General features: G+C 42.1%; 1 protein-coding gene across 2 annotated transcripts in view; it reads left to right on the top strand.

Moving 5' to 3' along the window:
* The first annotated feature begins 5,154 nt into the window (after positions 1-5,154).
* WDR20 (WD repeat domain 20) overlaps positions 5,155-25,463 on the top strand; it is a 58,358-nt gene continuing 38,049 nt past the window's right edge. Inside the window, exon 1 of one of the 2 annotated variants that reach the window (XM_081861721.1) lies at positions 5,155-5,526. In XM_081861721.1, coding sequence (XP_081717847.1) covers positions 5,263-5,526 — 264 coding nt within the window. In that variant the 5' untranslated portion in view covers positions 5,155-5,262. Of the gene's footprint in view, positions 5,527-17,705; positions 17,828-25,463 lie in introns of those variants that run through there. The other variant, XM_081861722.1, reaches the window with a different exon arrangement.

Raw genomic sequence — 25,463 nt, 5'->3', positions numbered from 1 at the left:
CTATTTATGGCACAGCTAGTGATGTTAAATTCTCAAGAATAATCTTCTGGAGAATATTCTCGAGAGTATTCTCGATTAATGAGGTGTGTCCATTTAAAGCAGCTGTGTAGACGGCACGGAATTTACCGTATTTTTCGCTCTATAGGACGCACTTTTCCCCCTCCAAAAATTAAGGGGAAATGTGTGTGCGTCCTATGGAGCGAATGCAGGCTCCTTGGCTTCAGTGATAGCAACACGAAGCCTCCGAAGCACAGAGGGAGCGCTCCCTCCGCGCTCCAGAGGCTATGCATCGCTTTCGCTGAAGCCTGGAAAGCGAAAGGGGTCGGTGCACACCGACCCCTCTCACTCTCCAGGCTTCAGGGATAGCTGCCTGAAGCCTTTGGAGCACAGCGCGAGTTCCTGCTGTGCTCCGCAGGCTTCAGGTTCCTTTTGCTGAAGCCAGGAGAGCAAGACTCTCCTGCCACTTCGCTGAAGGGGCGCTGAGCAGAGAGGGGGAGATTTTTTTTTCTTGTTCTCCCCCTCTAAAACAAGGTGCGTCCTATGGTCAGATGTGTCCTACAGAGCGAAAAATACAGTACATTTTGTGGAGAATATTCTCCAGAGCATTTTCTAGCAGAGAATATTCTCACCTCACATCACTAACTATACCAACCAGCAAAGTGCAACAAGCATTCAGGGCTCTGTGCTGGAAGTTCTTATTGTATCTCTTCTGCAGCATGGTTTTAATAATTCAGAAATCTCACCGAGTTCAATAATAAAATAGTTTTCCCCCCTCCACCACACACACCTACAGTCTGGAGTAAATATAGACCACTCAGCTGTTGCATGTATAAACCAAAAGAAAGTGGGAGGTAAGCTGCAGTAAGGGAACTAGGAGTTGGGTCTTGTCCAGAGTCTCTCTTGTTAACGGAAAGAGGGAGTAAATTCTCTTGTCTTGCAACATGAACCAAATTCACCAGAGGGAGCTAAAGTAATACATTCAGATTCTAATATTATGTGCAAATGTTCATGCTACACCAGAAACATTACAGCATTCCTGATTTTTCTATTGATAGTTTTATTCTATTAACATTTATTATTTGCTATTTAGATACATTTATAAAGTTATTATTATTTGGATAATCTATTATATGCGTGCTGTAAAATGTGATATGGAATCTGTACCTTGGAACACTGGAACGTGCTGCTGTGATGCCACAGTTGCAAGGGGCCTAGCTCATAATTTGCTACCAGGCTATGTCTGCTTGGGTAGTTTCTCTTCCTTTGGGAAATTAGTGAAACAAATGCTTTCAAACAAATTGCTACTTAGGATTGCCGGTTTCAGATTATAACAAGGTTGCTGTGCAATCACATGCTTGTTAATACACTATGTTCAGCAGGGTTGAACAACATAGGGTTGGGCACAGGACAACAACCTCAGGCAGCTTCTAGGAGGTTAGTTGTATTAGTCTGTTGCAGCAAAAACAGCAATGAATTTTGTAGCACCTTACAGACCGAGCAATTTTATCAAGGCATAAGCTTTCACAGACTAGCGTCCATTTCATAGCTGAGTCAGCAGAGCATGAGACTTGTGGTCCCTTCTAATCCTACAAATCTATTATTCTATCTATACTAGCAAAAACTTATCTTTACATGTGTATTTTATATACTTTGATGTCAATCATGCCTTTCTTTGTTACCACAAACGGCTGGCTATAGAACAGGCACAGGCAAACTTGGCCCTCTGGATGTTTTGGGACTACAACTCCCATCATCCCTGACCACTGGTCCTGTTAGCTAGGGATGATGGGAGTTGTAGTCCCAAAAAACATCTGGAAGGCCGAGTAGAAGCTGCTTCCCTCCTACAGAACTGCAAATTAGAAACTGTATTTCACCCAGGTAAGCGGGGTCAGGATTGCAGTCTTACTTGTAATTTTAAAAACAGGCACAAACACAAGTCTGGCCCCCCTCACCGCCACGAACATGCTGTATGCGGCATTCCAGGCACTCACATTCTGTAATCTTTATTACATAGCTAGACTTGCAGCTATGAAGGTGATATTGTGCTTTATGTACTAGGTCTTGAAAGTGACAGTTTCCTTGAGATAAGAGCAGATCATGTCACAACTGGATTCACGATGATTTAGCCCAGCTTTCAAAAATAATTTGCTTTGGTTTGAAGGTTCATGAAAAGCTATGAAAGGAAGCTTACAGGTGGTTTTTCCTTGGTTTTTTTGGAATTGGTTCTTTTGAGATAATTTTCATTGCCGTTGCAGATACAGCACATTGTATTATCTGTAAGTCCAGCCATGTAATAGATGTTCTAAAAAGCAAATGGCTTGGAATGTGACATGCAGTATGTTGCAAATACCACCACAGACCTTTGTACCCATTTCAGAAATCACAAGTCAGCAGCCACAATGGAGGCTATTGCAAGATAATAATATAAATGTCCACAGCTATTCAGACTTAGAAATATTCCAAGCACCATCCAAACTCAGGACACTATTTCTTTCATATATTTTTGTCCTGTTTTCTAGACTATTATCTCCAAAAGCAGATCACATAAATGAAAAAAACCAAAGAGATAAAAAGCATAGGCCCTGACATCAGGCTTACAAACTCAAAAGGTAAAACATACAAGGGAAGGTGAGTGGACAGTATTTGTAGAGTAGAAAGATCAGCCTTTCAAGGCCGAAACAGTGGTAAGCTGTAAGAATTTACATCCAGTGGATTGTGAAATCATTTTATTAAACAACAGAGGTTCCTCAATGGAATTGTACATGCCCATTCTTATTATTTCTGAGGCTTACAGATCTTAGCATATAACCTCCCCCACCCCTTTTCCTGCCCCCAGATCTTTATCTACCCCCTGCACATTCCTATCAGCCTTCAAAGGGGTCAATATCATTTTGGGCTAAAGGACGGAGCCCACTCACTTTTTCTGGAGACTCTCGCTCTCGCTCTCTATCTCTCACACACACACACACACACAGAGAGAGAGAGGGGGGGGTCTTGCTATTGTGAGGATTAAAAAAAGGGTGGAAGAAGAACCATGTAAAGTATAGAATTGTAGCGTTTATAGGGACCACAATGGTCAAGTTCAGGCATCCCCAACCTGCGGCCCTCCAGATGTTTTGGCCTACAACTCCCATGATCCCTAGCTAACAGGACCAATGGTCAGGGATGATGGGAACTGTAGTCCAAAACATCTGGAGGGCCAAAGGGTGGGGATGCCAGGTCTAGTCCAAACCTCTTCTATGCAGGAATCTCAACTCAAACCTCCAAGACAAATGGCCATCGAAACCTCTGCTTAAAAACCTCCAATGAAGGAGAGTTCACCACCTTCCAAGAGACCCCACTCCACTGTTGAACAGCTCTCACCATAAGAAAGTTCCTCCTGTGTATAGTCAGAATCTCCTTTATTGCAACTAGATAAATAGGTACCGCTCCAGCGAGAAGGTAAACAGCATTTCCGTGCGCTGCTCTGGTTCGCCAGAAGCGGCTTAGTCATGCTGGCCACATGATTCGGAAGCTGTACGCCGGCTCCCTCGGCCAATAAAGCGAGATGAGCGCCGCAACCCCAGAGTCAGCCACGACTGGACCTAATGGTCAGGGGTCCCTTTACCTTTTATGACTACCATTGATCTAGACACTATACTTCTGTGGATGCAGCCTCTAATATAATTAGGGCCCCCCCCCAATAGCTCCTTTGCTGGAAGCAACAATACAAACCACACAGTGAAGAAACAAAAGCCTATCATACGCATTCCTTAAGCAATGAAGAGCATGTGCAGAGTGCTTTCCCCTAGATTATCATGATCTATTTACTTACACTCCGCCTTTTCCCCTTAAGCCTTTTCCCTTTTCGCCTAAGCCCTTTATGGCTTAGGGCCCTCGTATTTACGGGACCGTCTCTCCTGGTATGCCCCACAGAGGACCATAAGGTCCATGAATAATCATAGTTTAGAGGTCCCGGGCCCTAAGGAAGACTATCCTCCACCAGGGCCAGGGCCTTTTCAGTGATGGCTCTGACCTGGTGGAACGCTCTGTCCCATGAGACTAGGGCCCTTCAGGATTTAACCTCCTTCCATCAGGCCTGTAAGACAGAGCTATTCCGCCTGGCCTTTAATTTGAATTCAACCTGATCTTTTATTTCCCTTCTCTTCCCTCCCCTTTTATGAAGATTACCCGCTCTGAGACCCCACAGCTAATTTTCCCCTGGCCTCCTCGCTGGCCCAAGTAGGACTAATTCAGCCAGCTAGCCCTGGTGATTATCTAATGCTTATTAGATGGATTTCCCCTAAATAGATTTCTGAACTTTGAATTTTATTGTTATTCATGTTTTTATACTGTATTTTATGCTGCTTTTACAATTAAGTGTTTTAAATTTGTTGTTAGCCGCCCTGAGCCTGGTTTTTGAACCGGGAAGGGTGGGGTATAAATAAAGTTATATTATTATTATTATTATTGTTATTATTATTATGGGACTAAAGGTAAAGGTAAAGGGACCCCTGACCATTAGGTCCAGTCGTGGCTGACTCTGGGGTTGTGGCGCTCATCTCGCTTTATTGGCCGGGTCAGCTTCCGGGTCATGACTAAGCCACTTCTGGCGAACCAGAGCAGCACACGGAAACGCCGTTTACCATCCCGCCGGAGCAATACCTATTTATCTACTTGCACTTTGATGTGCTTTCGAACTGCTAGGTTGGCAGGAGCATTATGCGGCTTGAGAGAGAGAGAAAACAAGAACCCCCTCAAAAGATGGGGGGAAATCGTTTTTTTTTAAATAGACAGTGATATCATTAAAACTATATCCATATATAAAATCTACGAAAGCCATATGAACAATTTTTAAAAAAACACAACAGCAGGCCACCTGCCCTTTAATTAACAGCAGCCGCCCCGCCCCTTTCCTATCTCCTTGCACGCCTCCAGCCAGCCTTTGCCCTCCTCGCTTCTTCCTCATCTCTCATTCTCCGCCCCCTTCCGCTCCGGAGGCTCCTCCCTCTTCTCCCCCCCTTCCTACCACCTGAAAGCTTTGCCTCGCCCCTCCTCATCGCATCCCCAAAGGGGCGCAGCAGGCGCACGCGCAGCGCCGCGGTAAACAAGGGGTGGGGAGGGAAAGGCCCGAGGCCCCGCCCACATCGCGGCGTGAACGTTCCACGGGCTTCCCTTCCCTTTTGCTTTCGGGCAGGGGAAGCGAGCTTTCCCCCTTTCTTGGCGGCGGCGGCGGCGGCGCCTGCGCGCTGGCCTCAACATCCGGGCACTGGGGCAGGATGAATGCTCCTTTCCAAGATGGCGGCGGAGGGAGGAGGGAAGGAGATGAACGAGATTAAGACCCAGTTTACCACCCGCGAGGGGCTGTACAAGCTGCTGAGCCACTCGGAGTACAGCCGGCCCAACAGGGTGCCCTTCAACTCGCAGGGCTCCAACCCCGTCCGCGTCTCCTTCGTCAACGTCAACGACCAGAGCGGCAACGGCGACCGGCTCTGCTTCAATGTGGGCCGGGAGCTCTACTTCTACATCTACAAGGGGGTCCGCAAGGTAAAGGGACGGGAAGGGGAGGGCGCCGCCGCTCGGAAGGGGCTGCCGGCGCCGCGCTGAGGGAGGCGGCGCGGCCTGAGGAGGGGCGCTCGGGGCTGGCGGGGTGGCATGAAGGGGCGCCCGGCCCTCTCTGGCTGGGCTCACCCTCGCCGAGAGGCTGCCTGACTGGCGTAACCGCCTCCGCCGCGCGGGAGCTGTCAACAAACACGTTTCCCTCGCTTCCTTTAAAAAAAAAGGGGGGGGATAGAAATCCGTTAAAGGGTCCCCCACCCCTTGTAGCTTTTTTGGGTAGGTGGGTTGGTGGGAGGGAGGCAACTTTGCGTGGTTTGGAGAGCAATGGAGGTGTCCTTGCCGGGCTGAGGCGTATAGGGCAGGTTACACAGGTCTCTCTTAGGTGCTGTGGGTCTTCACTTTGAATAAGATAAAAGCAAATGGAAGCGGGGAGGCGGCAGCAAGACCTTTTCTTCTTCTTTTTGCCTTGGAAGTCTTTAATGTAACCTGCCCTCTTGACAGGAAGCACAAAAAGGTGTCTCTGGAAGTATGTGTGGGTGGACTGCTGGGTACCTTTAAAAAGTTGGCTGCCGTGCTCTTCGAGGAAGAGCAATAAAATAAGAAGGATGGACTTCTTGTTCTGTTGATTTACTTTTTTTCTTTTAAGAAGCGCTGTTAGCTAAAGCAGTATTGATCATTTTGGTATTCCAGGAACGCTTGTGCTGTAAAGCGGTGAATGTATTTACCCTTAAACAAACCTGGTCTATAGGAGCCCTTCCAGCTCTCGGTTTACAGGACAAATGAATTCTGGATGTGTTCATTTCCATTCACTGCCTCGTGAGATTTTGGGAGGAGAAAATTATTTTCTCATCATTGTGTCAACACCCTTTTGAGGTGCATCTGGTTTGCAAGGCTTGGTTTTAGCTAGGAAAACTGGGAATTTTGATGTAGAAAGTGAGGAGTTACCCCAGTGTCCTGGTCGGTAGTGAGTTTTGGTTGGAAAATGTTTTCAAAGTAGTGAAGATTCTTGTGTGTTTAATGTAAGTGTAGGTGCTGATATGAGATAGTGTAATAGAAACAGCTCTTAAGAAGAGCGTGCTGGATCAGGCCACTGGCCTAACTAGCCCACCACCTTGTTCTCACAGTGGCCAGCCAGATGCCTGTGGGAAGCCTGAAAGAGAAGGGATAAAGTTTTTTTAGCCATTCACTTGATATTACATAATATGTAATCACAGTTAAGTTTATTTGGATAGTTTGGAAAGTTTGCATTTTCATCTGTGAGTTGGGTGCCTGACTAAATCATACAATACCATGTTAATGTACATAGGCATGTAGATGCTGATAATAATATCTGGTACCTGCTGTATTATATTGAAATGCCAGTTTCCTACTCAGTAGTAACACGATGGGTTGAATTGCCAGTGAAAAATCAAACACTCTAGTTGAGGATCAGTTTGCAGTAACTAGCCCTACAGACCTATTTTTAAGTATCCCCTTAGATCAACTAAAGCCCAAATCTTGTACACATGCCACTGTGCCATATATTGAGGCAAGCCTTTCATTTCAAAAGGAGAAAATAGAGACCTTCTGACTATATACACAAATTAAGTGGTGTGCTAATTAATATTGGCAAATGAAGCTTTGTGGTTTCATTTCATAGCCTGATGAAGTTATTACCACATCTTAATTGCTTGAACTTTATCGTTTCTATGACTCTTCTGTCTGAGATTCAGTGCCCTAATACATAATTAAAACATTAGTTCATCTTTCCTCAACAGTCTGGTCTATAATGTATTAAGATTCATATTCGGTGTAATATTTGTTTGTTCGCTTCAGCCAAAAAAGAGTTCAAGGGTGGCCTTTAGATCACTTTATTGAAGAAGAAAAAGAAGAAAGCCCCTACTCTCATACTTATACTTTAAACAGACACAACACAGAAGTAAAATGGATAGGGATGGAGGAGGCAATAAGCAAACTTGTCTACAAGTTCTTTGTTTTTCTCTACTGACAGGTTGGGGTGAAAAGTTTAAGGTAAGAAGTGGCAAAATCTTGGTGCATTGGTGGCGCGGCCCTACCTCTCTCCTCTTTCCTCCATTACTGCAACTGGATGTAATGGCTGCTGCCAGGTGACAGTTGCTGAAGGAAGGAGTTTGGCTCCTCAGTAGAGCTGTAAATGACCACTCATGCCTTCCCTTGTTTACAACCAAATGCTACTCATGGGAACTAATTTTCAAGATGACCCAGTGAGTCATTAAATTTCTGTGGCACCAGTTATCACAATTGTAAAATATGGGGGAAGGGGTGTGCAGTTTGGAAGTAGGACAGAGATCTTGAAGTGAAATGCTCAACAAGGAAACCAGTATATTTTGTTTGGCTTTCTGAAGCCATTTAGATTCTCCCTTTTGATTAAAAGAATAATGTCATACTGAATGAATGACAGTAAGCTCTGTTGAGAAACATCTAGTATATTTCAGATCCAGCTGTAAATATTTTGAAAGGCAGTACAAAAGTCAAGAAATACTTTATTTTAGCAAGTTGGCTAGAGCCATGAATAGCCTTAAAAAGTGCTTGAATAAAAAACAGTATCTTAGCTGGCAGTGCTCAGATTTCTATGTTAAGAAATTGATGTTAAAGGTTTTTGTTGTAGTTTTTGCTATGCATGGTAATCTTTGATACAGGCATTTTGTATGAGAAGCCTTTTTGGTTTTAGTAATAATTAAATGTTTTAGACATCTTATCAAAGGAACGTATAGGGTTCTGTTTTCTCCTTGAAGAAAGCTATGGAAGAAGAAAGTAGAAAATGTGAAACATTATGTTCTGAAAATGAAACTTTTTAGTTAGAATGCAGCAATCATGTGCTAAACCAGTGATGTCAGGTGAACATCTTCAAAAACAGTGAACTTTTTCCAGTGGTTCACTTTTCCGTGGAAATTTAATACTTTCATAAGTTCATTAGTAACAATGAATGGATGCCAGTTGCAAATACAATATTAGGCAAGCTCAGCAGTTTGAAAGTTGCAGTTAATGTTTTTCAGAAGATTATCCCTATCAAGTGTGAGAGAGAATACATGCATTTGTAAGTGGCAGGTGCAAGGGAATCAAAACAACATGTCCACCATTTTCAATACCCTTTTGCCTTAAATTTAGAAAATGTAAGGTGAATAGTGTGGTGTGGTGTAGTGGTTAAGAGCGGTAGTCTCCTAATCTGGGGAACCGGGTTCGCGTCTCCACTCCTCCACATGCAGCTGCTGGGTGACCTTGGGCCAGTCACACTTCTGTGAAGTCTCTCAGCCCCACTCACCTCACAGAGTGTTTGTTGTGGGGGAGGAAGGGAAAGGAGAATGTTAGCCGCTTTGAGACTCCTTAAAGGGAGTGAAAGGCGGGATATCAAATCCAAACTCTTCTTCTTCTTCTTCTACATGCTACTGTCATTAAATTGTACAAGTATTCCAAAAGAAATGTCTACATAATATATCATTTAAGCCACTTCAAGTGTGATTGGAAGACAGTTTTTTTTGCAGTGCTTTTATCTTTGTTTACTAAATGGAAGAAAAATAAACATACTAAACTAGATCACTTTCTATGGCATCAGAAAATTTTCCAGTGCAAACAAGAAAGATTTCCAGAAAACTGCTGTAATGGTTAGAGTATTTGACTAGAACCTGGGAGGCCAGGGTTCTGATCCCCACCTATGGAGCGTTCTAGGTGGCTTTGGGCCAGTCACTATCTTGCAACCTAATAGACCTCACAGGGTTGTTTTGAGCATGAAACGAAGAGGAGAACCATGTATGCCACCTTGGGCATTTTACAAGAAATGTGCAATATAAATGTAGCAATAAAAAATCAGTATTAAGTTCGGTTTACGAACTTAATCTGTCCCGGAAGTCTGTTCTTAAACTGAAACCGTTCTTAAACCGAGGTACCACTGTACTTACATACATTATTTTCAATTATTCATAGGGCTATAGGATCAATCTATAGAATCAGATAAATAGTATTTATCTTCCTGTTTGCTATTTGAAGGCCAGTTTTTATTCATGGGCTATCCAGATTACCATGTTCTTGCTTAGCTGCCTACTTCTGAATTCTCATTGTGTTTATTCATTCCCCCTAAACCAGGTTGTAATAACATTCCAAGTGAAGACTAAAGTCTCATGTCTTTGCACATCACTATCTCTTTGGTTATTATTAGCATTTATTACTAGTATTTATATACTGTAACTAGTGTAACGGGCACTTTACAGAACAGCACAGGTCTCAACATATCTTTTAAAACACTTACAATACAATTGCAAATCCTTACGTTAAGCCTGCTCAGGGGCTTGCATGCCCCTAGTGGAATTTTGGCCTTCAACCCTTTGAAATAGCAAACCATGTTTATCAACTGTTACTTCATATTCTAAAGCAAATTGTGATAAACATGTTCATTTTTTGGTACAAAGGTAAAAGGCAGAAATTCTTCTGGGTGTTTTGCAAGTTCTTGAACATGCTTTAAATTAGGTATTTCAGTTTAAGGTCCTTGAGGCAGAGACTTGTCTCTTTGTTTTGTAAAACACCATTAACAACAACAACAACAACAACAAGTTCTTGTGTCCATGTTGATTACGCTTGTACTGAAATATTGGTTTCCAAAGCAGTTCACTACTGTATAAGGGATACAAGTTAGTATGGTTAGCAAGTTGCTGATCGAAACACTGAGTACAAATTCTCCTTGAATCTTTTTTGCTGATGACCGTAGGCTCGAATGATGGCGCTGAATCTTGGGAGTTCATACTTCATGCTTCCTATTCTTATTTTGCCTACCTGTCTCAGAGGATTGTTAGGCTACAGTGTTGTTCTGAACCACTGTCAGAAATTAGCTAGTCACGTTTTGCTACTGGCACAGATCCAATTGCGACCGCACGGAGATCTCTGGATGCCATGTTGCTGACTGGGGAAAGCAAAATGTCACTTAGAGAAGGATCTGAAATATTTTCCTTGAAGCTTGAATTTGTTTTATTCTGGATTGTTCTACTTGATGTTTGAATGTATTGTAAGCAGCTTTGAGATTTGTTCTATAAAATATAAAGTGGTATAGAAATGAAATGAACAACAACAACTTCATGGGGGTGGGGGATGGCGCCTAGACATTTCATTGTGTCGGCCATAACCTAAGTTATGCCATTTGGCAATTCGATTATATATCTGAGTTTCTAATACTGTTCCGAATTCTTTGGAGAAAGAGTAGGAAACAAAAATATCAAAATAAGTGCTAATTGAAAAGATAACCAATTTTATGGCTCTATACTACCCAAAGAATCATCAGGCTCCCCCCAAATATTAAACGTAAGCATTAAAGAACTAGTTAATGTATCCAACACCCATGTACCAATCACCTGTGAGTAAATTCGTATTTTCTATTTTGCTGAAATAATGCGAATTATCTTCATTGTTTGACTTTGCCATAGCTTGTTTTAATTGTTAATGGCAAACACTCATTGTACATTGATAATGTCCTGTGGGAAGTACTGGTATTCTAGGGTGCATATTGTCCTAATCCCAGTTGCCTGAGAGTACGATTATGTTTAGTGGTTCCTACTTTTGAGCAGAACTGTACAGGACTGCACTGTAAATATCACTTTAGGTAGACTACCTATGCATTGACCCACTCTGTATTTCCATAGTGCTTTAAAAAGTATTATAGGGTAGATTTTCCTTCCATTTAAATGTGTGTGTGAATCCATATTGGATTGTAATCCATATAGATAATTGAACTATGTTCTTGTTATGTCACAACACGGAATATATGTATGATCTTGCATTGGTCTTTAAATTGATCTGTCTGGAAGGTGAGGAATGCTTTGTTTGTGTGCATGTGTTGGCCTTAGCTTTAGATGTCTTGTAAAGGGCATGTGACTTTGCTAAAATGTAGATTAAAAAAAAAAGAGGTAGCCAAACAGAATGAGATACAGGATATTCAAGTATTATAAACCTGTGGGAAGATGTCTACATACTGAGGAGCCTGTCCTTAATGTTCTAGTCTGTCAAGACAAACTGCTGAGAAATACTGCTCTTGAAGTTGCATCTGTTAAACAAGGAATTGATCTCTTTTTTTCTTGCAAAGTATTTGAAAGTCTTAAGCTATTCTGGCATACCAACTGCAATGATGCATAGAAATAACAATTCATGTATTAAGATATAAGCTTTTGTGTGCCAGAGTCCACATCATCAAATATATTTATATATTTTATTACATTTTTATCCTGTTCTTCCTTCCAAAGAATCTGAGTGGCAATATCTGAAGCATAATCTTTAATTGTCAGGCCAGGCATACACATGGTTCAGGAGAAATGGAGAAGACAGTGGCCAGAGGGAAACAAAATGCAAAAAGGAAACTTTTGACTTTGAAAAGTCATGTGCCACAATAAATTGGTTACTCTTGAAGCTATCACAAGACTGTTTTTGCTGCAACAGGCTAACATGGCTGCTACTCTGGAAGTATTTGTGGAAAGGCCATGCTTCTATAATGCTTGCCTCTTTTCTGCGTTTGAAGGTAGATGTGTGTCCAATGACATAGGTGGAGGTGAATTTTTTTAAGCCAGCTTTGTGAGTAATGAGGACTAAGGGATCCAAAATACATGTCAGAAATATGGTGGCTGGTTTCTGTTTTTCCATCCCTGGGACTGTATGTTTTATTTTGCTTTGTCACAGATAAAGCAGTAGAGCCCTGGACTAATTAATTTATTCTAAATTGCCCTTCTGTCAACCCTGTAAATTTCATGTACCCAGCTGCAGCTTCCATTGGCTCCCTTGAATATTCTTGAAGGGTGGATTACTGCATGGGTAGATTGACCTGGTCTTGTGTCTACTTATTTTCACGTGCATCATTATGATCCATGGTTGAATTTAAAACTGACAAAACAAGAGTGCATACTTGGGATCTCTGACCAATTAAGGCATAACTAATCTGTTTTAAGTAATACTTGGTATGCACCATCACTTTTTGCCAGAATCCCAACAACTAGCAGGTCCTAGGCAGATTCCCAGAAACTGGCCAGTTGTTCATCCATGGAGCATAGTCTGTCTTTTGCCCACCCTTGAATTACTGGATGACTTCTAGAAAAGTTTGTGTTTTAAAAATTCTCAGACTGACATATCAGATTGCTGTATGGTTTACCAAATATTAATTTTTAATGTAATGTCGCTAGTGTGGGAAGGTTAACAACGTTCATGGCTTAATCATATGAAGTTCTTGACCTGCACTGAGGCATGGCAAATGATTGTCTAATTGTCTTAGTGTAATACATCTTGGCTTTCTGCATACAGGTTAACTAATTTAACATGAATTAAAGAGTTGCCTGATAAGATGCTTGCTCTTGGGTTAAGAAGCAGATAGCCTGTTATTTGTACCTAGATGTGCTGAGGTACATAAAAGTTTAGACTACGGTTAAAGTGACAAACAGAAATACTTCAGTATCTTTGGCTTCCAGAGTATTGTACCTGATGATTTCTTTTATTTTGTTGGAGTTGAGATGATTTGTTATCTCTGGATGCCTTCACTGTCCATGCAAATTAAGGGTGGGGTACCTCTGCCCCTTGGGCCCAACTGTGCCTCCCCATTGGCCCATCAGGCCATTTGGGTCAAACATGCCCACTTGCATGATGCTCTGGGGCAGGAAAAACCTAGCTCAGCTGAAAGGGCATTTGCAGGCACTGTTGAGTAGCTTGTCAACAGCGTCTGAAAAGTGCTGTGCAGATAGCACTTTGAAAGGGGCTTCTGAAAAATCCTGTAGGCAAAAAAGGTCACCAGATGCCATTGTGATGCCAGGTGATTGACGTGTGGATGGCTCTGCCTACTTTGTCAGACTTGAGCTGTAAGGGATGGGGGAGATAATGATAAAGCTCTCTGGCCAGGGCCAGTTCCTCAACCCTGATGTAAACAATAGTTCTCTTGAAAAGCAGATTTATGGTATTATGTCTATTACTGGAATTGGATGAAGTGTGTAACAATGGTCTTGGAAAACAATATGGCATAGACACTCTAGATGTGTAAGCAGCTTGCTGCATAAGCCTACACACGTTTACTCAGAAGGAACATAGAAGTACCACTGTCCTAAGCAGGGCTAATTCACAAATATAAATAGGACTCCCTCATAAGCGATCTAGAGTTAGAAGTGAGCACTAAGATGGTCAAACTTGCTGATGATACTAAATTGTTTAGGGTTGCTAAAACAAAAATGTGAAGAGCTCCCAAAGGACCTCTCCAAACTGACTGAATGGTCAGTAAAATGGCAAGTGCAGTTCAATGTAAACAAGTGCAAAATGATTCATATGGGGGCAAAAAAACCCTTAATTTCATGGGGTCTGAACTGGATGTGACAGACCAGGAATGAGACTTTAGGGTCATGGTAAATAACTCAATGATGATGTTGTGAACCCAATGTGCAGTGGCTATGGAAAATGCATAGAGTCAGCTTAGGATCTGGGAGATCAGCGTTCAAATCCTCATTCACAGTCATTAAGCTCACTATGTGACCTTGCGCCAGTCACAGCCTCTTAGCCTACCTCACAGGGCTGTTGTAGGGATTAATTTAGGGGGGGGGTGAACCATGTACTCCTTGGAGGAAAAGGTTGGATATAAATGCAATTTACTAGCTCTTAAGAAAGCTGGAGGTGCCAGCCAGATGACAGTCGTCAGTCTGACATCCAGAGATCTCCATGTCATCGAACTTGGATCTGTGCCGATTGCAAAATGTGCTTGGTGCCTGGGGAATTTCAAACACTAGTTGGGGTATCCTCCAGAACAGCATGAGAGTCTCTCCTTCCTCCCGCAGGAACCTCCTCCTGGATCTCAGTTCCTTCTGTCAACAGGAGCAAGTTTGGATCCAAATGTCTTGGTAGTTGTAGCCAAAACTACGATTTTTCACAGGATTATAAGGATTTATCAGACAAGGCTTTTATGAGGATATTTGAGAACTTTTGTGAAGCTTTTTATAGTGCTTTTCTAAAATGATTATACTCAACAGTGTTACTGCTGTTTTCCTGCATTTCAGTCATGACCAGACAGTTTGTGGCTAGTGGTTCTCTTCTTGCTAGTTGGAAAGGTGGCAGTAAAGTTTAGTAGTTTTATTGTACGTAAATTGCATTCTTGGTGTTTCAGAAACAGATAACTATAGTAATACTTGATTCCTCAGTTGGTTTCTGGGTAGTAACGTTAGCAAGTGATTTCTCTTGCTAACTGCCTCCACTGTGTGGGGAACTCTGAGCTCAGTTGCAATTCTGATTTCTGGAACATGTTCTTCTAACTTCAAGATTACATAAACTGAAGTTTTGAAGATGGGATGTTTACAGTACTTTCTCCCTGCATTTCTGAGGTCACCATTTCTAGTAACATGGTTATTAAGCTAACAAACAATGGAAAACAGCCTAGAAAAAACAAACAACCCTACAAATCCATTTTTCGTACAGCATCCACAGGATGGCTAAATCTGTGGCTGTATTCAGGATACAGTTGATTTGTTTATTAAGTATGTTAACTATTCTGCTATTCTAATACTAGAGGGTGAGCTTATTTAATATGGGGATGGCCCTCCAGATATTGTTGGACTCCCATCAGCTTGCTGGGGCTTACGGGATCGAGAGTCCATCAAGGCTGCAAGTTCCCCATCCCTGTTTTAATATAAAGACATGATTATTTCCTTCACCCACCCCAAATTGGTAGAATTTAATACCTACAGCCCTGGATTCTGGCATCCTTTTTGTAGAGATGCCAGAGATTTCATATGGCACCTTCTTCATCAAAGCTTGGGCTTTACTAAGTAAGATGTGATTTTAACTCTTTATCTCTGGGCTTGGTTGTGGTCCCCAGAATACTCAGACTAATTTGTGACTGAGGATATGTGCAACTTTTTGAGCTCTATAAAGATGTTCACAGCTTTAAGAATATGTATTTGCTTTTCAAAATCAGTTGTCTGATGAAAGCTTTTGTTTGGGGGCTAAAGTAGATATAACGGCAGCAGTCGTAAGTGTTCTCTGTGTTTGCCCTACTAGCATACGGAATGGGGTGTGTCTAATTTAAACATCAGTCTCAGGGTCATTGGTACAAGCCACACATTAGGCAAAAGGATTAGAACAAAATACATGTGTGCCCTACATTGTGACTGATGTGCAAGCAGTGAAGTGCTGGGGTATGTTGTAAAAATGATTTGCTTCTAAAACCTTTTTGAAAGTGGCAAAATAAAAATGGACCCTCCTGATCCTAAGCATCTCAGCTCAATGGAAGAGGGGTTCTGAGAACCTGAAGCTCTGAAGCCTGATAATTACATGGGCAGATTTAAGAACTCTGAAGGCAAACAACCAATAATTGTTATAGCTTTATTGGTTAATAATCAGACTTCACTGTACTGGAACTATCCAGACATCCAGCTGGCTGGAAGAACTGAGATGTGAAAGAAAACTATCTTGCATATCTTTAATAGGCCGGTGCTGCAGTCTGTGAATGAAATACCTATGCAAACTAAAGAATAGTGGGAAAGTTCCTTCTTTCTGGAAGAGGGTAGTCTTCATTTTTTTCTCTTTTAATTTTGTTTTTAAGTTGTAATCATTCAACTTGTTTTTATTATTGCTTGTAAGCCGCTCTGAGCCCAGCCTTGGCTGGGGAGGGCGGGGTATAAATAAAAATTATTATTGTTGTTGTTGTTTTACCTGAGACGGTTGAGTTGCAATTAGGAGAATGTTGTTCTTGACCTCAGCTGTTAATAATGTACGTTGCCTATTCAGAAACTGCAAAAATTGTATTTATAAAATTGCAAAGCGAGTCAGGCCATGAAGCTGCCTACAGCTGAGGCTTGCATAAACAAACAAGGATACAACACAAATTAAATACACCACTTGTGTAAACATTCTAGGCTACAGGGGCACCAAGAAGTGGAGAATTAGCAAACTAGAAATCATAACTCTAACTTGGGGTCCCTCTAATGTAGGTGGTGTTGGACATGCACTTGAAATCCTTTCATTATTTTGTATTGCATATTTAATACTGTATTTTATTCTTTTAATTTTTGTGAACCTCTTGAGAGAGTAAGTGTTTTTGGGCAGCCTTACAATTATTGCAAATTGAAGTCTTTGGTTTTTTTAATGAATTGTTTTAACTGAAGAAATGGTTACATTAAAAAATGACCACCACTACCAGAACCTTGGAAACTATAGCTTTGTACTTGTGCCATATATGCACACACACACACACCACTTGACTCCATATTAATTCAGAAAAATCACTACCCCTTGCCACCATAATTACTAAATTTATACTGGTTCTTCTGCAAGGAGACAAACTCCCTCTTGATTTCCTGTACCGTTGTCCACCAGTTCTTAGCCTAAATCTTATTAGTGCACTCAAAAGAAACACATTGGACTTTCATGACTTCCATATCTTATATATCACTAGTAATTGACTGTATTGATTTCCAGCTGTTATGATTTGGTTAAGGCATAGTGACCAAAGTGTATTTTGGTGTCTTGACTACCTACAAGATATAGCACCTTCCTTTCCCTGCTTCGCTCAAACTTTAGTTTTGTCATTGCATTTCAGTTGGATGAATGAACTGTAGTTGCTTCCACCCAGGAATCGCTTCCAAACTAAGACTCCAGAACGTTTGGATGCAGTTCCTGGTTTGCAATAACCATAGCTTGTCAAGGCTGGATTTTACAGCAAGCTAAAAAGGGAGGAGGAACGCCCCCCGCCAAAGTTTCTGAACCATGGCTTGACAATGATATTTGAATTGGATTGGTGAAATGTCAAGCTTTGCTAAAACATCACTTAATTGCCACTGAGGGACAGATTCAGCTAACTGGTCCCAGTAACACAAACCCACACAAGGACTTACTGTAGTGCAATGGGGCATATCCCCTCCCCTCCCACCGTGTGCTCCACCAAATTGGCTGCTATGGGGCAGGGCGGGGTAGGCAGGATAACTCCCACATCAGCATGCGGGGAAAGGAGATGGGAGATTATTCCATTGGGCAAGTAGAAATGCTTGCACTGATGGGTCAGTCTCCTTAGTGCTGTGTTATACATATGTGGTAGATTATAGCCTGCTTTTTGTCACAAGTCCTCAAAGCAACTAACAGCTGCACGCTCATGAAACAAAACAAAAGCAGGAGCTGGATCGGGTGGTAGCTGGTGTCAATTGGCTCTGAGATGGGATGTGGGAAAGACAGCCTGACAGGATTGGGCCCTGATGTTACCCTTGATTGCTTCCCTCTTTCCATAGAAGATATCACCTCTGTCCTTCATTTCTGCCATGCCACATATCTTCTCTTGCCAGAATTGGTAAGTGGTGCAAAGCCCTACTCTATCTAAATGCCATTCTTGAGCTTGAAACCAAACTATCCTCGTAAATCTGTTTGGCTTAGAACACTGTTGCAGGATTGCTGAGAATAGCACATGTGACCATATATTCTTTTCACTGTGTGTATATATGTTGAATATGCGTTGCAGGCTTTGTGTAGCTGTGTGTGGGAAGTGAATGAGAGGATCATATGCATCCTTTTAAAAGTACAGAAGGTTGTTTTGTGTGGAAGGGTGTGTGTACTTGCACCTTGTCTCTTAGGGGTGGGTCCCAGAGATTGGCACAGCAATTCTATTAACAACAGCTGATGGTGCCAGCAGCTGCTTTAAACCCTGCATGCTAAGAAACTTTTTCTCAGGAGACAAAGTCCCTGACAGAGGCAAGACCTGCCCTGGTGTGGGTGTGCATGTGAGCAGGTGGAGGGAGGGAGGATGCAGTGAAGAAATATCTTTATGCTCCTGAGACATGCCAAGCTTTCTACACAGCCAGTTCCAGATTGGGTCAGTTCCAGTGCTCATGCCTTTTCTGCAATTGTTAAGGCAAAAGATGCACTGAATACTTCTTCACTGTGGCTGATAACTCCTCATCTAAAAATGGGCTGCAGTTCCTTTTTATTTGTTAGGATGCAGAATAATTAGTTTTTTATTCTCTAAGTCTGTGATGCCTTAGCAGGGATAGGATGAGAAAACTTTCTGAAAAGTGGTGTCATTGACATTGTTTTCATTGCATTAAGCAGCAATAGAGTCCAGTTTTGATGTCGTGCCAAAACATACTTTTGATTACCATACTGTATATCTGGTTATAGAACCTTGTTCCTTTTCTGAATCAGTTATCTCCAAGAAGCGACTGTCTAAACATCCTGCACAAACTGAGAACCCTTATTCTAAGAAACCACAAATTCCTTCAGCTTCATACCTTTTCTCGTTTAAATCTTTAAGGAATCAATAATCTCTTCCCTTAACCTCCTCTCCAGAGATGTGTCAAAGAATGGATGATAAACATATTGCTAATGATTTTGAGGTTGCAGTTGGTGGCAAGCATATGATCTCTTCCTCCAGTAGAAATCTTTGAGGCCACCCAGTACCTCTCCACAATGACACAAGTTGGCATCTCACGGGTTAACTTCAATCACAGCTATTGCATACTCTCCTCAAGGATCCTGAGAAACTACAAGTGGCCATTCCACATTGTCTCTGGCAACAAGAAAAACAGTGAATGTGGATTCATATGCAGGAGCCATTCTTGTAGTGTCCAGAAGTTCCAAGACTCAAATAGAGATACTGGAAAGCAAAATGAAAAATGGCAAGTGAATAAAAAGTTCATTGCCTGGAACGAGTTGTGAGGTGTGGTTGATGTTAAGATGGTGCATTTGCTGTCTTGATTCACTACTAAGTCCATGTGAAAACAGGAGTGCTGGTCCATGTCAGATGGCACAGATCATTTTGAAGGAGGACAAAGATGAAAATGGCTGAGAACAGCCAAGCCATTCAGACATCTCAGCTCCCTTTCCCAAATACTTGCATCATCCTGAGGCCAGGAAATGAGTTCCATTAAGAGCTAAACTTGCAAATGTTGCTTCTACCAAAGCTTCACTCATCAGCTTCAGGGGTTATTTATACCTTATAATAGTCTCATGGCTTGCTTCCATGTTTTTAAGGGTGGGTTTGGGGACTGTGTTATCCTGAGAATGGGGGCAGAAACTCTCCCAAGCCAGCATTGGTTTCAGCAGGGAACTCGGACATCCATAGTGCAGAAAGCTTGACTGTGCTTTGCAGCATCAAAAAACAAGAAGAAAAAGTTGGGTAGCAACCGTGAGTTAAAATCACTGATGCAGGGGGAGAGGAGAACCATTGTGAAGTGCTTAAGCCAGATGTGAGGTGTGGATAGCAGCTTCTATTTTAGACATATATTTATTATATTTATATACGTTAATCCAAACATGTTCTCTGCATGAAATACAGTTTATAATTTGCAGTGCTGTCGGAGGGAAGCTGCTTCTATAGCAAGCAGCTTGTGGTAACAGAGAAAGAAGGGCATTATTGACATCAAAGTATATAAAAGACACCTATAAAGGTAATTTTCTGCTAGTATAGAATCATAAAATTGTAGGGTTGGAAGGGACTCCAAGGGTCATCTAGTCCAACCCCCTGCAATGCAGGAATCTCAACATAGCATCCATGACAGATGGCCATCCAACCTCTGCTTAGTAGAAATTGATAGTCAGAATAAGAGCTGAGCTTAGCCTTTGGCTAATACTTTTTCTTTGAAAGAAAAAGGCAAGGTGGGAAGAATAAAATCTTATTGGGTGTGGGAGAAAGTTTTATTTTTTACAGGGTAGGGGGCCATACCCTAACAAGCAGTTAGAGTTGTACATCGTGCATTGAGCATACCAGTATGTTTGCCTAGGGGCTTCTTTTCTCTTGGATCCTTTTTTCAGATGAGTATGGCAGAACCTTGAGCCCATGCCTCAGGGCAGCCTGGGTCCAATATATGCTTCCTCCCAAGCAAGCTGTCTGGGGTTTGTATGATATTGAACATCCCTGGAGTGCTGCCTCTGAAGTGCCATAGGGACACTGATGAGTAATGATTACCAGCTGCAACACAGTCACTGGACTGATTGAGTCCAAGTGCTCATGAGCAAGTGATGGTTCTCCCATCTCAATGCCTTTCTGGTGCCCTTGCCGTGTTGTGTGGAGGAAGGGTACTGTCTGAAACAATAGTTACCCCCTCCTTGGGAAGTGGGACTCTTACTTGCATAGAGTCTAGGAAAAACTGGGTATGGATAAATAAACGGACAAGGAGAACAAAGATCTGTGCTCAAAGTAGCTGTGCCCAGGCATTGATCCTATAAAGCAGGTGGGTCCCCACCTTTGACCAGCAGTTGCAGTGGCTGGAACAGAGCACATTTCTGCTCATGGACTCAAGCATTTCTTCTTCACAATTGAGAGTATTGAAGCATGAGGAGCAAAATGTGGGGGACGTGTGTAGCAGTTATACTTCGAGGCATGGCACCTTTCCTCCTTGTGAACCCTTTTAAAGCAGCGGAGTATAATCTCTGTTTTGAATCCTGAGGCAGAGTTAGAGTTCTGAGAAGGCCAATGGTGGCAATGAGCTCTTCCTGTATTTGTGCTAGGCTGTTCATGTAGGGTGCCCTCTCTTTGTGCAGTCTGCCCTTGCACCATGGATCTTCTCACCAAAGTTCCCATTGTGGAAACAATGTGAGACCCAAGTGATGTGTGCTCTGTCATGTAAGTAAAGGGCTTCTTTAGTGCAGGGCGGTTTGTATACTAGTGTTAGTGCACTGCAGTTAGGTGCAGTTAGAGTCTATAGTCTGCCATAGCAGTGTAGGTGGTGGCAGGGAGAGGAATATTTTATTTTGGCAACTCATTTTCAGTTATTTTGCCAGCAAAGAAATTGGGCTAAGCTTGATCCTCACCACCTGCTGCTCATCTTGGCCACTCTGTCAATAGTTCTGCCAACAGTGAGGATATGTTGCTGTCTCTGGGACTATCAGCTAAAATGATCGCCAATGATGGTGTGGTATGTGCCCAAGATACATCAGTATTGGGAATGTAAGCCAGTTAAGATGGTATCCTTGAAGCTTGGGATTGTAGTGTGAGCTGCCTCGAGTTGGTAAAATCTTAATTGGACTGATGTGCTAGTAATCTCTTGGAAGAGGCTTTGCTATTACTGCTTCCAAAAAATCCTTAATTAAAGGACAAAATAGTTGGTTCTAGATTTTCTCCTTAGCAAGAAAACATTTAAGCAGCCCACAAATATCTCATGTCTTGCAGAATACCAATGTTCTGCCCCAATATCTCATTCTGAGGAGAGAAGAGAATGATTAATCCAAATGACTTCAAGCTGCAAATAGCGACCAGTACAGGAAAAGGTGGGCAGCTGTTATGGAGGGAGGATCTGTCCAAATGAGCAGTAATTAAAATGGAGTGCTGAATATTTGAAGACTTAATAGATGCAGGAAACAAGTTGCTACAACTAGAAAGAGAGGGAGTAGGAAAATAAGGCCTTTGCTACATCCTTTTTATAGGATTTATAAAAGTGACTGAGAACAGGGATTGGGAGGCATGGCACAGGAGACACTGTAATTATATTTTCAAGTATAAATAGAAGTCTGTCTGGGATTGCAGTTCCTGGAGGCATCTGTGTGTGTGGCACTAAATAAGTTTCTCACTCTGGTGATGGAGTTGAGAAGCTACACAAATCAAAGTAGATTGTTAACTAGTTTTACATTTTTAACCAGAACAGGAAAGTACTAAATTTGGAGGCAGTGTGTCATGAACACATGCGAAACCTAATTTTTCTATTTCTAGAACCGCTGTAGCCCTATGTGTTACTGTTGTAACACTTTTTCCTGATTGTGTTGGGACTAGAGTCTTAAGATTTGGGTGGGGGGAAGTAACACGGTTTTTCAGAACTTGTCGAGGAGCCTCCCAATGACTTTTGACTTAAGTTCAATAGAAGTTTAAATTGTTATTGCCTATTCTTTCTAACTCAAGAACTGTAGCATAAAATGATTTTCTAGGAACTGTTAATTACTTTCTTGCCTGAATAGGTAGAAATCCTCCGCCTAACTGGCATGTATACATCTAAATTGTTCCCATTGCCAGTGGTGTTTTCTTATTATTATCTTTGCACCACCCTCTTAACCCTCAAATTTGCTCAACAAAATTGATTATTGATTAATAAGCTTAGATTATTCTTGTCTTCATAGTTTTTCTTTAATCTATCAGTTATATTATACCACATATTTCTTGATCATCACTGTTTCTGTAAAATTAGCATGATTTAGAGGTCAAAGAGTACATTTGATTAAAGCAGAGAGAGTGATCTAATTTAGGGGTGTCATAGGGATGGATGTAGCCAAGATTATAAAGAAGATGAACAATATTTATGAATTAATGTTTCTTCTACCAGCCTGTTATTGCATGGGTGTACAGAGAATGAGGAGCTCACACATAGCTATCTATAACCTATTGATTGGAACAAAATTATTTGAATAGGAGTGCTCCTTTTCCTCCCCTCCCTTTTGCCTGGCTCTAGATTCATTTTATTTCTCCAAGATGGGCTGTTGGAGATTAAGGCCTCACACCAATGTTAGGGAGGGGTTAATCTGGCATGCTTTCCTGGATAGTGCAGTGTTTGGAAGGGTGAAGGAGGTGCCCTAACCAGATAGGCAAGAAGGCTTTGCATAGCAGGTGAGAATAAGGAAGTTGAGAGCTACTGCAGTTTCAGACACTGATCCAAAGGAGGAAAAGATGTGAGTAGCTTCTTCTTTCTTCAGCTGTTTGGAGTTATGGCTCGTCATCTCCTACCTCAAATAATCACCCCACTGCCCTTTTACCTATTGGGCCATGTTGTGGAGTTTCCAGAAAAGGGTTCCATGCTCTAAATTAGGATCTTATTCAGCATGTTTATTTTGACTAATAGTAAACAACTTTAGAAGTACCGTGTACTCTGATAACCGTACATGCTATATAGCACCAGCATTTTTCCAGCAGCTGAAGGGATTTTAATGAGAAGGTCTGATAAGGAGGAAAATTAAAGCACACTAAGAATTGAAGGCACTGAAACAGGTGTCTACAATTTTTGGCTTTCCTTGCTGGCCATGCGAAAAACTGGATAGATACCGTATTTCCTTTGTATAACACGCACCCGTGTAGAAGACAACCCCTATTTTAGGGGACTCAAAATTTAAAAAATGGGGGGAGATTGCCCAGAGTTGTTGAGCTTTTTTAGGGGGGATTGCCCAGAGTTGCACAACTCACCGAAGCCATTGATTGTCTGCCCGCTAGCCACCAGCAACCGCCAAACACACAGCCACTTCCCACAGCAGCAGCCAGTCGCCAGCACGCATTGCTGCAGCCCAAAAACCACATCCAAATCACCGCTTAAAATCTCCTGCTCGCAGCTGCCACCAATCGCAGGTCCCCCCTCACTATCCGTGTATAAGATGACCCCAAAATTGTAACAGTTCTTTATAATATAACAACCTCATCTTATACACAGAAAAAGACGGTAACCCCTTCTCTGCATTTCCTGAACTCAAGCACAAAAAACATTGGGGGCAATGAAAGGCAGTCTGTTCCTGAATGGCCAAGGTTGTCTGGCAACATAGCTGTCAGATGTCCCTTAACTTTCTGCCTAGTGGCCCAGGTGGTAGGGATCTCCATAGAAAGATATCTGCCACTTTCTACAGCTTCAAAGTTGGGATAAAGGCAGGCTGCTCACTACAGTGAAGTTACATCCTTGCCACGGTGAGCATATTTGGACATATTCCCTGTTGTTATGCTAAATTTATAAAACTCAAAAGAGTTTTGTATTGGGCAAGACATTACTGTTATAAGTAATGTGGAGTTGCAGGGGTGGGGAGAGACGTGGAAAGAGAGGGAAGGAAGGAAGGAAGGAATGGGGGTTGGTGAAATTTCAATATTTTGCATTGTAATGGTATATGAACAAAGTTTTGTGTCAGTGTCCCATAAATAGGTACCTTATTTTTGTTGGCGGTATGAGAGTCTAGAGTGCCCAGGGCATGGTTGGTTGCAGATGGCTGGTTACCTGACTTCTGTAGAATTAAGAAACAGGCTCTAGTGCATACAGCTGCATGTGTGATTAGGAGCCCTGGCCAGCCATCAGCACAGATCCAACATCCTTATAGCGAGCAGAGGTTGTGCAAGCAGGGCTCCTGCATGTTTGGTGAGAAGGGACCAAGTAAGTAGCCACAATCCCACTCCCCTCCATGACTAGATGGAACATGAGAAAGGACCCATAGTTACGGGGGTGGGTACAACTTACAACTTTGAACACGCCCAGTGAAATTGCATTTATTCATTATGCTGCTACTAACTCATTTTTAAGAAAACATTCTTTATCATGGAAAATGTTCTGCCCAACATCACGGCTAGTATACTAGGACGGGTGAGGAGGTAGTAGGAAGTGAAAGAGAGCAGATTTCCAGGAGGGAACACACTAAAATGCCAACTTGTCTTCTAGCAGTGGTGGCTGCCAATTGCTCCAAAACCCCAGCATTCATTTTCACTCCCACCCCACCAGTTGACTACCTGCATGCATATGACGGAGTAGCTGCATATGGCACCATTTTGAGAATATGTGAATTCTTTTCTGCTGGCTGTCAGTTGCGAAGCCAAACTTCCAAATGTTACTAAACCAGGTTAACAAGTTGCATGATTATGAAACAAATGAGGCTAATTGCTTTCACCTTGTTATGCTGCTAGGGTGCATCGTTTAATTGTTTCAGTTGGACCCTGGGGAAGGGAGACGTCTACAGCAGAAATCATTTTGAGAGAGCTACTGAAATTGAATTGCTCAATAATTACTGGGGCCTTTTAAAATTGCGTCTGACAACATTTTTTGTCTGCAAAACCTTTCCCTACTCCTCTGATAGGAAAACACCTGCTAGGGAGGGAAATTTGAGACCAGTGTATATAAGCAAGGGCAACAGTAATCTTGTTCACGTGCTTTAGACTTGTTTTTTCTGTCTCAGTGAATATGGGAAATCTTTCCTACCAGGAGTGTGAAAGCATTTTGCAGCAATATTTTGTGCAGCAGACAAATAGTTGTACATATCACACTGCACAA

This window comes from Podarcis erhardii (genome assembly GCF_964252035.2).
Source record: "Podarcis erhardii genome assembly, chromosome: 1".
Classification (NCBI taxonomy): domain Eukaryota; kingdom Metazoa; phylum Chordata; class Lepidosauria; order Squamata; family Lacertidae; genus Podarcis; species Podarcis erhardii.
Note: the sequence above shows the minus strand (reverse complement) of the source record. Positions and strands in the feature narration are given on the sequence as shown.